General features: G+C 47.8%; 1 protein-coding gene across 2 annotated transcripts in view; it reads left to right on the top strand.

Moving 5' to 3' along the window:
• The first annotated feature begins 7,760 nt into the window (after positions 1 to 7,760).
• The window catches only part of RNF157 (ring finger protein 157), an 80,784-nt gene continuing 72,123 nt past the window's right edge, over positions 7,761 to 16,421 (top strand). For both annotated transcript variants that reach the window (XM_024206726.3, XM_024206725.3), the window contains exon 1: positions 7,761 to 8,091. In XM_024206726.3, coding sequence (XP_024062494.1) covers positions 8,004 to 8,091 — 88 coding nt within the window. In that variant the 5' untranslated portion in view covers positions 7,761 to 8,003. The remainder of the gene's footprint in view (positions 8,092 to 16,421) is intronic.

The raw sequence follows: 16,421 nt of genomic DNA, 5'->3' as shown, positions 1-16,421 counted from the left end.
GTAGAAGTCCCCGTGTTTTCACTGGATTCAACATCAGACTCCATACATCCTAGGGTTCACTAGAAAAAGATTCCCCAGCTCCACTACACGGCTTAGTCTGTATGGGGGGTAGCTTTTGCCTGCCACAATAGGCTCATTAATCAATTTTGCTTGCTTACTCGCATTCACCATCTCCATTGTTAGACGAGCGAGGCCAGCAAAATCATCAGACATTAAGTGTTTTGTAGCTCCACTGCCCAAAAGAATCTGAGCTTCTCAGTCAGATTATTGACCCGTTTATTGATCCCTTAAAATCTCAAATCTTCAGTGGCATGAGCAATATTACCGAGGTCAAAAGTGAGTAAAGTTTCCATGGGCAATTTTGATGGAGTGCATAGACTCTAACCTTGGCATGAGCAGGAAGGGATTGATTAACAAATTGTCCTGAATCCAGGGCATTTATTAAGACAATCATGGAACACCTGCCACGGTGGTGGATGAAAGACCTGCCAGCTGTAATCAATAAGCAGTGGAAGGGCTGGTAATTAAAAGGTAGAGGGAAGTGTAACTATGGGCAGTTTCAGGCAGAGAGAAGAGTGGAACTCGAGTCAGTGGGGAGGATGAGGGTAGACTAATCCCAGTCTATAAACTCTTTGTATGCATAGTGGGTGTTTCATGTATCACGGGCTGGGTAATAACATGAAAGGGCTCCATGCTTATCAAACTAAACTGGCTCTTTATTAAGAGAACTATTTACAGCAGTGCTGTAACTACAGCGAATGTTCTGGTCATGTGAAGGCAGACAGAGTTCCTGTGCCTCCTGCAATTGGTGCCCCACGGTCCATGCAGGTGGCTACAGTGGGCAAGGAAGGGACCATTCAGGGATCTCTGGCTACTCGCTGTTTAGCACAAGGCCTCTATGTTTATTTGACTGTTGGCTGCTTGGTGAAAAGCCTAGAGGAGACTAGAGTGGCCTCTTACTGTACTTCAAGCCTCCCCTCCCCTCTGTGTCGTCACTCATTAGGCCCGGGCAGTAGCTGTGTGATATGTGGCTCCATGCAATGCCTGAATCTGGAGTGAGAGCCTCGGCTTCTCTTCCCGCAATGGGAGGTGAGATGTAGTTATGAGCAAAGCCTTAGAAATGAGCGGGAATGGCTTCCATTCTGTGAGAAGAGAGAGGGAGCCGGTGAAGGGACTTAGGTAGGCAGTCCAGGAAGAAGATCAAGTGAGCTGCTCCATATTCAGTCGATGGAAGGGGGAGAGGTGGGAAGCTGGGGTGGGAGGGGGGTTAGAAAGAGGGCGGTTCTGTTGGTGCAGGTTAAAGAGAACCACGGTTCTTGCAGAGAGGATGGGGCAGGTTTTAGAAGTGTTATCAGGCAGAATGTGGCAAGGTCCTGGATTGGGAGAACGAAAGGGAGGAGTCAAAGATAACCCTTCATCTGAGTGATGGGGAAGGGACTGGAGTTGTCCCTGGTGAAAGGGGAGAGTGTAAAGAGGAAAAATGAGACAATCTACTTAATCGAGGGCCTGTTTAAGGCTGTGGTGTGACATTCACAAGTAGGTACATTGAAGAGACAGGAAGAGCTGGGGTGGGGGAGAGAGATCCAAGCGTCACGGACACGGAGGTGATGAGAGAGACCATCGGAGGTCATGAGGAGAGAGGTGGGGAAGGAGAGGTCCAAGGACAGATCTGTGGGGAAACATCAACACAGAATGGGATGGGCAGAGGAGCAAGAGGACTTGCTGAAAGAGCAGTTAGGGCGGTAGGAGGAGGCCCAGGAAAGGACAGAGTCATAGAAACCCAATGGCAATTTCAATCAGCACAAGATAAAAAGGAAGGTCATGGGACAGACTCATAGTAGATAGAGATGGAAAAGAGCTACTGAACTAGATAGCTAAGCCCATCCCCCTTGTGAGAGCAGCAAACAGGCTCCTGACAGAGGACATGTCAGATGTGCTGCTGATAGTGTGCGTGATCTTAGCCATCTGGAAAGCTTTATCTCCTACAGGAGAGAGCTCGGGTCAGAGACAATGAAGGGAAGGGTGCTCTGGGATAAACTGTCTGCGAAGGTAGCATATTCCAATCACCACTGAAGGGTTAAAGGAGCTGACATTGCATTAGATGTAAGGACACAGGGACAAATTCTGATCCTCTTACTCCCTGGAGTAGGCCTGTTGACCTCAGCGGAGGCAGCAGGGTCTACTAGACTTGGGAGAACTGAACTTCTCTCCAGCTTCTCCCCAGCTTAGGCAAGTCACTGTCTCTCTGTGCCTTGGTTTCCCCATCAGTAAAATTACGGTAATGATATTTCCCTTCCTGTGTAACGTGCTTTGTGATCTTCACATGAAAATAACTAAGTATTAATCCATACAGAAGAATCGCTTCATTGTCCAGCACGTCTCTCAAGCATCAGAATCCCCTTACATTTAATTTTAGTATTGTTTACATTTAAGGGCCTGATTCTCTGCTGGCTAATCATTGATGCAATGGGGGAATTTTGTGTGGGTGAGGAGTGCAGGACTGGGTGGGTCCTAGCAGAACATTCTGCATTGCCCCTTGAAACTCCAGCCAGTCATTCAAAAGAGTATTTTATTGTGCAGCCGAGGGTCCTGTCCAGTGAGGGGTTCTACTTGATACTGATGGCAAGATACAGGCCAGCGTTTCCCTACAGCCTTCATCTGCGACTCCTGGCAGGCCAGATGCTGTGCTGTTTTGCCCTCCCGTGTGTCCACTTCATGAGGCCGGAGCGGCAGCTGTATCATTATTAAGCTGGGTGATGTCAGCAACTAATACTCTGCACTTACTGCTGCTTCTCTGCAGTGAGTGCAGCTGAGTGAGGGTCAGATCCGATTTTAAAGCAGGAACTCCAGGCAAGGGGGATGCAGTAGAGAGTACAGACATGCTAGCAGGATTACAGTTCTTGGCAATCGCCCCCTTTAATGAATGCGCTGGCTTCCTAAGCTACTAGATGAATAGGCTTAGTGCTTCAGCCCTCGGGTCTTGCACAACAGATGCAGTCAGTCTAAACACTGCCTGTCTCTCTTCCATTCCCGCCCCCCCCAAGCTAGAGACGTTGAGCCTTGTACATTGGCCCAGCTATATCTGCCTTGACTTTGTTTTGGCTGTCAATGTTTCGCCTGACGAGATACAGTATTTAAATTCTGCAAGCAATGCTTTGAAGGGGGGAGGGGGGGAAGGAAAAAAAAAGACCTAGACTCAGATCCTCCTGTAGCAATATTCTTGAACAACGTTCCTCCACTACGGCACTGCACCATAAAATACTACGCTGCAGTACGACACCGTAAAACACCAACACTGGCCATAATGACTGGTGTTTTATGGCTCTTTGCGGGTGTAACTTTGAATTATTGTCTGCTGTAAAATCCTGCAGTCTGTTTAATGGGATTCATTCTAATGAAATGTGCTGGCTCTTTTTCCCCTGTGCCCATGTTTATACTTCCCTGGGGTTTTCTCTGTACAGAAGTGAATATGGAGATGGATCCTGAGTATTGAAATTCAGACCCATCTCTGGCATTTGCACCTGCCAACGCTCAGAATTGTGCAGATCCAGCGTGCTTAGTTCACTCCAGCTGGGAAATTTGCATCCAGGTTTGAATTCTGACCCTCCTCCCCAAAATTCAGGTAGGTCTGGATACGGAGTTTTGGATCAGACCATCTCTAGCTGCATGGGCCTGATCCCACAAGCTTCTCTGAGCCCTGCTCCTGCACCTTGCTCTGCACAGCTGGACTTCATTGACTTCAATGGGGCTTGAAAGGCAGGGATCTGCCTATGCAGAACAAATTGTGTTGAAGTCCCATTGAGTTCATTAGTGGTTTGCAGAATATATAGAGTACATAACTTCTGCTATGTTTTCCATCCCCAGCCACAGACTGTATTTCTAGCCTGAATGATGTTTACAAAGACAGGAATAAAAGCAAAGTCCCAGTTAGACAGTGCAGTTTATTGTGCGTCTCTGGCTCCATAACACACTGTCAGTTTAGCCTCACAAAATGTCAGGGGCCTTTGCAGACAGCAGACTACTAGCAACCTTAAAGGTGTGGTACACAGAAAAGAAAATCGTAAGTTCTCAATTCGTGCGCCTCCATTTCTTTTAGTGATGATGTCAATTGCCAATGTTACATTGTCTGTCAGTCTTAGTTTTGCTTTTATTCCCTAACATCGATGAAGTTTTATTCTGGAAAAAACAGATGCAAAATCTGGTTTAAGTTTAACATTTGCCTTTAACCTGTAATTTGCTCAAACCTAACCTTGGCTGCCAGGTTATAGCTGCTTGGTGAGTGCTCAGCATCAGGCCTAGAGCTGGATGAATGGCTGCAAAAGAATTCGAACATGCATTTGAAATCTGACTTGGGATTTGATCCATCCGTGCGTTCTCCTTTTCTGCAAACTTTCACAGGCCAGTCTTCTGTTTGCACTAATATTTAAGGATGAGCTTTTTGGTGTGCAGATATGGGTATTTGTGCCGGAAATACTTGCCAACCATTTTCTATAGAAATGCAATTACTTGGCGTGTCAAGAGAATAAATGTGATACAAAGACCAATTGTAGTGTTCAGCCACCAGAAATACAGAACACCATGTAACTGAGTGTATCCTCCATCTCTTATTGTTTTTATAAGGGGATCAAAAGAGAGGGTAGCTACCCCATAAAATAATAATATTGGAGCTCAACAGATATGAAAAGAAGGAGGCATAGGGTTGCTGGAAAGTAAAATATAAGCCCTCAGTCCTGCTGTAAGGTCTGGGTGGGCAGATTTCCCCATTGACATCATTGGAACTCCATGCAAGTGCAGGAGGTCTGCTTCCCCAGACCTTCTGCAGGATCAGGGCCTAAGACTCTGTTTGGCAAACAGAGATGCAAGATAGTGTGTCAACATGGGGGAAAAGGGGTGGGTGGAATGGAGAAATTGTTGCTTATAAAATTAACATGCAAGCTGCAGGGAAAAATAAAGTGAACTAAAATAATATAGTGTGCTCGAAGGGCCAGTCCTGCAATCTGCATGGGAGAAAAACTCTTGTGGCAGTGTCTGATCCCGACATGTGTCTTGCCTCTGCATGAACTGCAGTGTCAGGCATTGAATCAGTGTTGTCAGCTCTTGGATGTGATTGCTAGTCTAATTTTTGGGCGGGTATTTTTCTTAAAGCTCCAGCTCCTGGAGTCATGTGAACATGTGAGACTCAGCTTCCATTAAAAAAAAAGAAAAAGAAAAAGGCAAGTTTCTAACCCCCAGAGCTTCAGAAAAAAAGCTTGAAAATGAGACCTGAGTGTACCCCAAAGGTTCAAAAACCAGAAGGCAAGTAAAAGGAACCCCAAAGTTATTGTTTTTGTAAAATCTCATTATTTTTGAGGGCCTGACCCACGATTTTGCGGTTGGCAATGCTGCGTGTGTTCTTTACAAGAGAATCAAAAGCAATTGTTTGAAGTGAAACACAGCCAGCATTTAGTATGTTTAGAGCTTTGGGTGTTTGCACTAATTTCTTGATCCTTCAGAGAAACAGGAAGTTATACATGAAAGAAATGTGGAACCTCTGGAGCAGAGAAAAGCCATTAGTAGTTTCATTCATCACTGAATATACATCTTAGGGCAACATGGTCATTTATCTGATTTCATACATGCCTCTCTGATTTAGTATTTGTAGCAATTGTGATATCAACTTAAAGTAAATTCACGTGATCCTCCATTAATTTGCATGGCAGGATTGATTAATTTCTAGCATTTTTAAAGAAGTTTCTGTTCTCCAACATTTATATATGAAAATAAGTCAGAACGATGATATTTAAAAAATGGCATCATATTCCCATGGAATCTTGTTCTGGAGCTGATACTCAAGTAGTTTGGGGGAAAAGTGTGTTTGTATGTATGGGAACTCCAGGAAGCATTAAGGGGGTATCTGAGGATAAATAATAATAATCTCACATTTTTAGAATGTCTTTCCTCCCAAAGTGCTTTACAGCTGCTATATGGAGAGCACCAATGACATGCAGCCACTTCTGGGGTGGAGCCTGGCAATCACTTCACAGTACAATGCGAAACAAGGACGTAGGTGGGGAAAGGAGGTAAAACCTCTACACTTAAAAAAAGAGCCACTGGTTTATCACGTCTGTACAGAACAGACAGTGCCTCTGGGTGGGATCTATGAAGGGACTTCGGCATTGCGACACTAAGCGCATGGTGCCTAACTTTTAGGGGCGGGAACACATCACGATCCCCAAAGCGGAGTTAGGTGTCTAGGCTCCTTATACAACAAATGGGGAGAAAGGCACCTTAGAATGGGATCCACAAAAGCCAGCATGCTAGGCGAGGAGCCACCTAAGTTCCCAATGGGAGATGCCAATGAGAGTGGTACGTACTAAGCCTTGCCCCTCTCTTGGAGACAGGCATCTAAATAGAGATGCCTATCCCTGCTAGCGATCCACAAATGGGAACTAGCCACCTGGAGGCAGGCAGCTTAGGGGGAGACCCCTGTTCAAATCCTTTCTCCCCCTCTGCCATGGATGAATGCTCTAACCACTGGACTGAAAGTTATACCGTGGGTGGCAGCAGCGTCTCCTCTAGCAGGATTTTGAATGGGCCCCGATCCCATAGGCGGCCCCTGAGCACGACAACCAGATTGGATCCTGCATGCAATTCAGGCGTTTGCCTGCCTATCTTCCCCGGGGTTTTGAATCGCTCTGGGGTTAGGTGGAGACAGGTGTCTGGATTCCTAGACAGATGCAGTGCACGGGCCCCCAGGTAGAAATGCAGGCGCTGAGGAACTTTTGCCCTGACCGCTTAGGAGCTGAGCGCGTTTAGGCGCCTACAGGGTTTGGTGGCGTTCTCTGGCCAAAACTGGGGCTTAGGCCCCTAATGCCCAGACTTAGGTGCTGACGTACCTTTGTGGCTCTGGGCCTAGGTTTTGAAGTATAATCAGCAAGGTACTGGGGCCCTGATCCTGCACTGAGCTCTGCGGGTGGATCCCCAGTGCAATCCATGGGCAGGGAACAACTGGCTGGGCTGGGGCCCAATTTCTGGTTTTGCATGTGAAAAAAGACACATTTGGCCCATGTAAAGGGAGTTCCAAGACCGGTCTAGCCTCGGTGGAAAGAGCCCATCGCCCCGGTCTAGGGAGCTCCCAGCCAGTATAGGGAAGGTGCTGCAAGCAATCGGGTGCCCCTTTGGTGTGGCATTGTGGAATCCCTCGGGAGCTCAGCCCCGGTGAATAGACGTGTCTAGCGAATCCTTCCAGCCCCTTGCGCAGAGGGAGGGGAGCGGGCAGGGCCGGGGAAATCCTGCGCAGGAGAGCGGGAGGGGCCCCACACCGGCTTCTCCATGCACAGAAGGTACCTCCGGCAGGTGGCTTCGGGGTCCAGCTCGCGGCTGCAGGGCTGGTCCTCTCTCCCCGGGCTGGGGCTGGACCCGGGGCCCCCGTTCTGCCCCCCGAGCCCAGACCCTGCCCCAGCTGGGGCGCTGCTGCTGCAGCCAGGTGAGCTCGTGCAGCTGCCGGCAGGCGGCTCCTGCCCCCACCCGGGCCCGGCCGGTGACAGCTGCCTCCTCCCCGCCTCCATTGGCTGGCGAGCCGCCCTAACGTCAAGGCGGCGCCCAGCCCCCCGTGCAAAGGCTCCGCGCGGCTGCCGGCGCAGGGGGAGAGGATGCTGCTGCGGGCAGGGGCTGCCTCCCGGCCCTCCAGCAGCGGCGGCGGCATCCCCCGCCCCTGGTGAGCCGCAGTGCTCCAGGAGGGGCCCCCGCTAGCCCCAGCCCAGCCCGTGCATTCAGCTCCGGCGAGGAAGGGATGGGAGTGAGGGCAGCTGTTCCTGTCCCCTGCTCAGCAGCAGGAGAGTCAATGCGGCAGCCTCCCCACTGAAGGAGCAGTGGGCAAAGCCAGTGCGGTTGACTGAGGACACTGTGAGGCTGCCCTGCTCCTCCTCCTCCTCCTCCTCTCCCGCTTGCATTGCCTGCTCTTGCATTCATCCCGTTAGGAACACCCCAGCCCAGCCCCTGGATCCCCTCTGCAAGGCTCAGCCATGGGGGCGCTGACCAGCAGGCAGAACGCAGGGGTGGAAGAGGTGGACATCCCTTCTAATTCAGTCTACAGATATCCTCCTAAATCCGGTAAGGCTTAAAGAGCGGGGACCTATGGGAAGCAATGTGACTGACCTGTGCATGCTCAGGAGGTAACTCCAACCTCAACTAGTCTCGCAATCATTTCATCCTGTGTGGCGAGGGAAAAGGGCTGGGCCGGTCCTTTTGCAGGGTGGGAGGCGATGCAGTAGTTTCTGAAGTTGATCAGTTTTCGTGGAGTTTGTTTCAGGAAGAATGAGCTTCCAGGCAAAGGTTCTCAAAGGTCTGGACTGCCCTAAATCCTCTTTTCCCTTGCTTGCATGCTGATACTTTGTAAGGCTGTAATATTTTTACACGGGGCCTGAATTATATTGGTGACATTCATAGCACCGTGTTCACTGGTAAAGAAATGACCTTTCTATTCTATTTGTTTTATTAATTGTATCTAATGTGGCTATAGCTATAGGGCTAAATCCAGAGACTTAAGTGAGTTTTACTCAGTCCTTGCTCTGGCAAAATTCCCTTTGAAGTCCCTAGTAAAAACTGAACTGGGACTACAGCATCCCACAATGAATTGCTACATACCCATCTTTGTATGTGCATGCATGGAATACACATTAACCGTAAATGTGGTGTCTTGTGTATGTTCACACAGGTTGGAATGTTTGGCTCGTGTGTTACTTGCATTTAAAAAAATGAAATGCATAAATGCTGGGTGGGGGTTATAAAATTCTGGCCTATTAGGCAAAGCTGTGTCGTCAGCTGTTCTTGCCAGCGTTATGCATTATTTGTGTGGCACGGAAAAGAACGGGTTACGAATATTGCAATAGCGAGGAAAGAACTTTGGGTTCTGATAAGAACTTCAGTAAGTACAGATTCAATTCCAGTCTGCCAGCTTAACGATTCTCTTTTAAATAGCAGATTGCATTGATAAATTGTCGTGACAAGGTGCAAACAATTGTCTGGCTTTAAAAACTTAGCTGTATCATGTTCCACTTCATTTTTCTTTTGTGTTTTGAAGAATAATTCCCAGGGTGACAATATCACTCAAGGCACTAGGGGCTTGTGCTCTTACAGATACTCACCAGGGCTGCATGTTATTTTTAAAACCATTATTTAAACTCCCATCGGGTTCCCTGTTGACCAATCTGAGACCAACCCTTCCCCTGAAGATTTCGTGAGTGTGGTTTGCAATTCTCCTAGCCGATGAACCTGTGCTTCTGACATGATCATGCAGGCAGGATGCCTGGTCTAGATGAAACCACACAGCATTGAGAGTCAGCAGTTCTGGGTTCTGATCTCGGCTCTTCCTCATGGAAAAGCGGGTGACCTTGAGGAATCACTGACCTCCTTTTCCCCCTGTATAATGGGAATGCCAATATCTCTCTTATGAGAGGGTTAATTCAGTAATAATTATGAAGAGTTTTGTGATCCTTGGATGGAAGGTGTTATGGATGTGCAAAGTATTACATTATGGGGTGCATATTTTGAAGATGTCTTGATCCACTATGCATTTGTACTTGGTTTGCAAAATGAGCCTTGAGGCACTGAATATTATTAATAGGTTAAGGTAAAAGCTAAGGGTCTTCAGTGCTATAAGAAACTACTAGCTAATTACTAGCAAGGACCTTTTTAGAAAGAATTACTGCTAACATAAGCTGTGTTTCTGTACTGAAAATATGTGCTTGCCTTTGTAATAGCCAGCATAGCTGGAATTGGCCTGCCGAAACATCTGTCTGGTTATTGGCGTTTAAGAACTTCATTTCCACCAATCACACGACAAGGTGTATTCTGGTGGGGTCATCATTTTAAACAGGTGATGCCTGCTGGTTTTAATCTCCTCTTGATGCACACATGGGAGTCGCACGTTTTTACAGCAAGGGGAGTTATGCAGAGTCCCTGAGTACTGCAATAGATACTGTGAGCTTGGCATGTGCTGGGACTGCTGGAGATGATTCTCTTTCTACTTTCCCATGAGCCGCTTTAAATGCTGTCATTTTTGTTGCATCCTTTTATTTTGCCTTCCTTAACTGTAACTACGCTTTGCATCGCGACCTGATGGAAAATCTTTGGGAAACGAGTGACATTTACTGTAGGTATCTAAAGTTCAGAAGGAAACCTGTGAAGAGGAGGAATGATAGCTTTGTAGTTAAGGTATTGGACGAGTATTTGAGAGATGTGGATTTAACTCCCGGTGCTGCCACAGACTCCCTGTGTGACCTTGGGAAAGTCATTTAATCTCTGTGCCTCAGATCCCCATCAGGAATGGTGGAAGCTTCCTAAAAGTGGGGGGGCCACCGGTGCCCAAACCATGACTCCACCCCCCACATTGCCCCTTCCCCCGAGGCCACACCCCAGGGAATCTATTCCTGGCTCTGTCATCCCAGGCAAGTCACTTAACCTTTCTGAGCCTCAGTTTCCCTACCTGTGAAATGGGGGTGATAATACTTCCCCCACTTACTTCACCGGGATTTGAGAGGCGGAATTCATCAATGTCTGTAAGCTGCTTTGCAGTCCTCAGATGGAAGATGCTGAGGAAGGGCAATGGGTTAGTTTAGTATTACCATGATTTGATGTCCTCAAAATGTCAAGGAGTGAATAGACTGGAGGCCGCAGTGCTGGGGGTAGATGTCTTTTTCCTACTCCTCAATAGAGTGACCTGTGCATGAATGAGAAGGACTTTCTTATCTTCAGTTCAGTTGCTTGGCTGAGCAAAGCTCAGTTCAGCTGCTAGGTGTTTTAGATGATTGGTTGGGTCCAGGTTATCGGTGGAGAAGTCAGGGCTTATAGAGACACTTATAGACGCTGTATCAAATCTGGTACTGGAGCACTCTGTTACCAGGCCAAGTGCAGCGTGGTCCAATAGGGCAGGTTCTAGCACTGTCTGGGTTCCCCCATGTGATTTTTTATTTTATTTTTTTTGGTGTGTCTCGGGTCCAAAGTTGCGAGGCTGGACCAGGAACTGAAGTAGTAATTCACCAAGTCAGATGTTTACCAGAAGTTGTGTTGGGAGCAAATACCACCATCTGAACCTAAGATGACCTGGGACTAGTGACCAAGAGAGATCACAGTTGTTTTGCTTGTGGTTTTAAGTGGGATTTTCTTTCAATTTTTGCGGGACAGCTGAGTTAGAAGAACAGTTCTGGGCAGTGGTGGGAGAGATGCTTGTAGTGCTGATTTCTACAAGTGTCATGCATCGCTTGTGTGAAGTGTAAACATTCTCTGAAATGCAAAAGTTGGGAATGTAAATCTAGAGATGGGTGTATTATTAAAAGTAACCTTCTCCAGAGGTGGGGGAACACGATAGCTGTAGCAAAGAGGGAGCGGTGGAGCTCAGAACGTATGCATGGTCCTTGGTTCCCTGCTTCAGAGGTGCGGAGGTTTTGCAGCTCCTATTGTTTTCTCATAGATTTAGGGGTTCTGGGCCTAACTGATCAGCCTGTAGCATGGGGCTTGTCAGTTGCCCTTTCCCTTACTGCGTAAGTGTCTTATTCTACCCAGCCATAGCTGTTTCTCTGTTGAAAGTCTGAGACGCTGCTTTGGCCAAAGTCATGGTTCTGCTGACTCAGGCGCTTTACTCATGCGTGCAAGTCGTCAGACACATGCAGCCATATTAATGAAATATGGCCATGTCCTCTTGCTTCTCGTTAATCTGGGTCAGGGCGGTTATGCGAAGAATTGAAATGCGCTATTATTCATTGTGTGGAAAAAGGTGACTCCCTTTCTCTGCTCCCAGTTGCATCTAGTTTCCTTTCTGCTGGCTGGAAGATGCAAGTAACTCAGCTTGCACCCCAGGTTTAAGGGTGAAATTTACTTCAACTCACTAGTCACGCTCTACGCTGGTGAAGCGTGCAGGAGGCCCTGTGGGGGCGATGCACCAGGGCTAGATTGTGGTTCTGTAGCTCCTTCCCCATGCTCTGTGGGCTGGAAGAGTGGCTGTAGCGTCTCTTGCATCCCTCACGTGAGATGTTTAGAGCCACTGAATAGGTGTAACGGTGGACACTGTGCCTGTCTCCTCTCATTCACCTCTGCCACATAGACAAACAGGGGGAGCATCCGTTCATAAATCTCCTGTGCAGCAGCTCTGCTGGCATCTCCGCATGCAGAGCCCCACCATGGGATGTGGAAGCCAATTTTGAAGACTGTATGTACTGGGATAAGTCAGTGTGTCCAGAACCCAACTGGAATCAAGATGCAGGTGTTTAACAATGAGGGTAACTAACTGTTGGAATAGATCACCAAGGGTTGTGGCAAATTCCCCATCACCTGGAGTCTTTAAATCTATTCGTGGCTCTGTCTAGATGTCTTTCTAATGGATGTGTAGTTCGTTGGACTATGAGGGTATGTCCACACTGCAGTGAAAGACCCTTGGCTGGCCCGCATCAGTATTGCAGTGTAGATGTACTCCTGAGGCAGAAATCGCTGGGTGAGACTCAGGTCTGTGTTATGTAGGAGCTCAGACTAGATGATCCTAATAAACTCTTCCAGCCTTAAAATCTGTGAAAGCTGCCACCTGCAGTGCAGAGATCTGAGTTCACATCGGGTCTGATAATTGGGCGCTCACTGTCACACTGGGCCTTATCCATTATGGAATTGGCTTCAGAAACTATTTGTCAAGGAGGCTTGGTTATCTTTACAAGCTGATTTCCCCCACCCAGTGTCCAACCTACTATGGTATACAAAGGTGGTTTTTATTGAAATGCACAGACTGAATCTAAGGTGCTCTGAGCATACAGATGGCTCTGACATGAGGAGCAGTGAGGGATCTAATCAACCCAGTGACGCTGTGCAAACAAAATACTGGGGTTTGATGCCACGGTTAAGGTGCAGATGTGCTGAGTCATGCTGGCACTCTGATGGAATTGAGCATTCCATCCAGGTGACAGTCAAAAGAAGAGGAAGTATCGTGGTATGATCCAGGGGATTCGGTTAGGAGCCTGTGCGCTACTTCTGCCTTTGCCAGTGCCCTTCTGTGTGGCCTTGGCCAAGTCACTTAACCTCCCTGTGCCTTTGCTTTGCCTCCCACCCATTGGCTACCTTATCTAGATAGAGGGAAGATATTCGGGGCAGTAACTGTCTCTCATGCATTGGCACAGCACAATGGGGCTCTATACTGGGTCGGAGTCCGTAGGTGCTATTGGTATACAAATAATACAAAGAGGTTCCACTGGTTGTATCAGAGGCTGCCATAGGGACTCAAGGACTCCACGTTTTTGGCTTGTGGCTGCCTATTTATTTATTTGTTTGTTTAAAAGAAGACTGCCCTGACAGCGTTCTTCTGTTTCGGCTTTGTCCTCCCTGTGCTTTCTCCTGAGGGCTTCTGTCTGGCTTATTGCACTAATCTAAATGAGCCATAACACAATGGGCTACAGCAGGGCCGGCGCAACCCATTCGGAGACCTAGGCGGTCGCCTAGGGCGCTACAGTTTGGGGGGCAGTGACCGCGGCGGTATTTCAGCGGCGGGACCTTCCGCCGCCTCTGTGGGGGGCGGCATTTCGGGGCGGGACCTTCCGCTGCCTAGGTACCGGCAGAAAAGCTGGCGGCGCTCCTGGGCTACAGGGGGGGTGGCTTTGAACCACTTCCTACAGTAGGAAATGTAGACGTGCATCAGGCCAGCTCTTGAGACAGAGATGATGCCTCCAAAATCACCTGCATCCGCTGCACTTACAGTGGGGTGCATCAGGTGCTCCTCAGGTTTCTGCCCAGACAAAAGGTGGGATGGAAGGATCCTAGTGCCTGAACTCCTCCCCCCTCCACCTCTCTTCCTTGCATGCCTGCGCAGGGTTGGGTATGATCTTGCCCTGAGTTTGCAGTTAAAACACTGCTGACATTCTTCTCTACAGGAAAAACAGCAGTCATTGGCGCAGGTTGATTACAAACAATGTATGCAGGTGTGTGTGTGCGGGGGCGGGAAGGGCTTGCAGGTGGCTGCTGGGGGTTCCCTGCTACCGCCTAAATTACTCTGGCTGGGAAATCTCACAGGGACTGAGATTTTGTGAGCTGTTAACACAGCTGTGGAGAGCAGGTGGCCAGAAGCAGAGGCTTCACTGTACATTTAGAGAAGAATGCCTTATGTGTGTTATTAGTGACATCTTAGATGATCCAATCAGCATTTTAAAAAAAAGTAATTGACATCCCCATTTTTAGCGGGGGAGGGGGGGGATTGGTCCTGCTTTGAGCAGGGGGTTGGACTAGATGACCTCCTGAGGTCCCTTCCAACCCTGATATTCTATGATTCTATTCTATGTTGTTTGCTCCACTTGGATCAGGTTGGATAGTGGCAGTAGCCTGGTCAGTTTCACCTCTTTTTAATCAGTTTCCCTTTAGGGCTGTAATGCACTAGCCCGGCCCAGTTGTGTTTGGAGTCCCCATATGATTATTTATGCCTCACCAACAGTGTGCGAGGTGCTTCAAGCAAGGGAAAGTATGGGGGGGGGGGGGGGGTCCCAACACATCCGCCCGTTTTCATTGTTCTTTCAATTTCAAACCCTTCTGTAAAAATTGTCACCCTCTCATCTGCCCTGTAACACTGCCCTGTGGTGCACCTTTCAACTGTAAAGTGGTTTCAGCCTTTTGTTCCTAAGAGATGGGATGTAACTAATGTGTAATCCTAAGTATGAAGTGTAATGAATGGTGTGTATTGCAAGGAATGTGGTATAGCAGATTTGGAGCTGAAATTAAATGCAAAGCTGCAGTCTCAGATGATTGTCAGCAATAGATTCTAGAAAACCTGCAAAACTGGCTTCAATTGCTTTATGTGCACAGGAGTTCTCAAGAAGTACAGTGCCTATCAGCCCACTTGATGAGGGGGCTGTCTGTGGAGGGTGTCAATTGACTCCTGTTTATAGAAAACACTGCAGTTTAGAGCTGGATGGGGCATTACCTTTCCCCACCCACCCCCTCCTCCCGAGCAAATTCTTCATGATCAGCAAAATGGAAGCAGACCCACAGCGATTGGACACTTGCAAGAGAGCTTGATTTGTGCACTTAAGTTGATTAGCCCAGCTGCCATTAGCACATTAGCCTTGTATCGCACAGTAACTGGAAAAAGCTGCCTGCTGCTTGCCTTGCGCTTGTCTGTACTCCATGGAGGAGTTCTTTGTCTCGGAGTATACAGTATTGCAGGTGGAACCCTAATTAGATCTCTTCCAGAACAGGACAAACCCAAAATTCCTTCTCTATAGCCATTCACCTGCTGGGTGTTCGACACACACACACAAAGGAGCCTAGTGGCATCATTTGGATCAAATATGCATTGTGTACATGTGTGACTTCTCTGACATGAATACGTTGGCACGGGGGGATGCTGATACACGAGGCTTGGCTTAGTTGTACAGGTGACATGATGCCTTGTTCAAACTTCTGTTGCGTTTTTAAAATAGCGCAGTTGGCTTATACTGTATTCTTCATTTGTTCCTTGAGGTCTCAGAAGTTTTAGATCTTATTAGAGCCTGGCTCTCCCTCAACAATTTAACCATCCTTGACAGGGTTTTAATCCTCTCGAGGCAGGTGCTGGTTAAAGAATTATAATTAGCCAATAATAGGAAGCTTGTTGCTTGACAGAGGGGACTTCAAACCCCTCCTCCCCTCCCTTCCCAGCAGTGCCCAGGCAGTTAAAGTGTTTGGCTCAAGGGTTGATCTCTGGGAAAATGTTCAAAGCAAGCTCTTCACCGGTGGTGGGGCAAGGTAGCCGGGTTTGCAAGTTTTCCTGCACCTGGGTGTCAGCGTAGAATGAATCTCTAGTCTTGTTGCTCATGGCCTAGATCCGTGCATGTGTGAGTGACTTAAGAGAGGAAAGGAAGCAAAGTATTAATGAACTGGCGATGGAGCCATTCACTTTGCACTCACTACAGGCTGATCAGGAGCACTTCTACATAGAGACAGCAAACTCCATGCAACAATGGATCTGTTGTTCTTTTCCCCCCTCCGCCTTTTGCACCTAATTGGGAGGGGAGCATTGGACCAGCACAACCCATTTGCTTCCTCTGTCTCCTCTTTCATGTGGATGAGACAAAACTGTCAATTTACCACTTCTCTCTTTAATCTCCTCTGCCATGACTAGATTGGGAATGGCTGAGCCATTACAAACATTGAATCTATCTCCCCTTGTAAGTATTTTCACACTTGCTTCTTATCAAACTGTCTGTACTGAGCTATCTTGATTATCACTTCAAAAGTTTTTTTTCTCTTACTTAATTGGCCTCTCAGAGTTGGTAAGACAACTCCCACCTGTTCATGCTCTCTGTATGTGTGTATATATATCTCCTCAATATATGTTTCACTCTATATGCATCCGAAGAAGTGGGTTGTAGCCCACGAAAGCTTATGCTCTAATAAATTTGTTAGTCTCTAAGGTGCCACAAGTACTCCTGTTCTTTTTG

The sequence above is a fragment of the Terrapene carolina genome, unplaced genomic scaffold (assembly GCF_002925995.2).
Source record: "Terrapene carolina triunguis isolate 2854851 unplaced genomic scaffold, T_m_triunguis-2.0 Scaffold192, whole genome shotgun sequence".
NCBI lineage: Eukaryota > Metazoa > Chordata > Testudines > Emydidae > Terrapene > Terrapene triunguis.
This window is presented reverse-complemented; position numbering and strand designations above follow the sequence as displayed.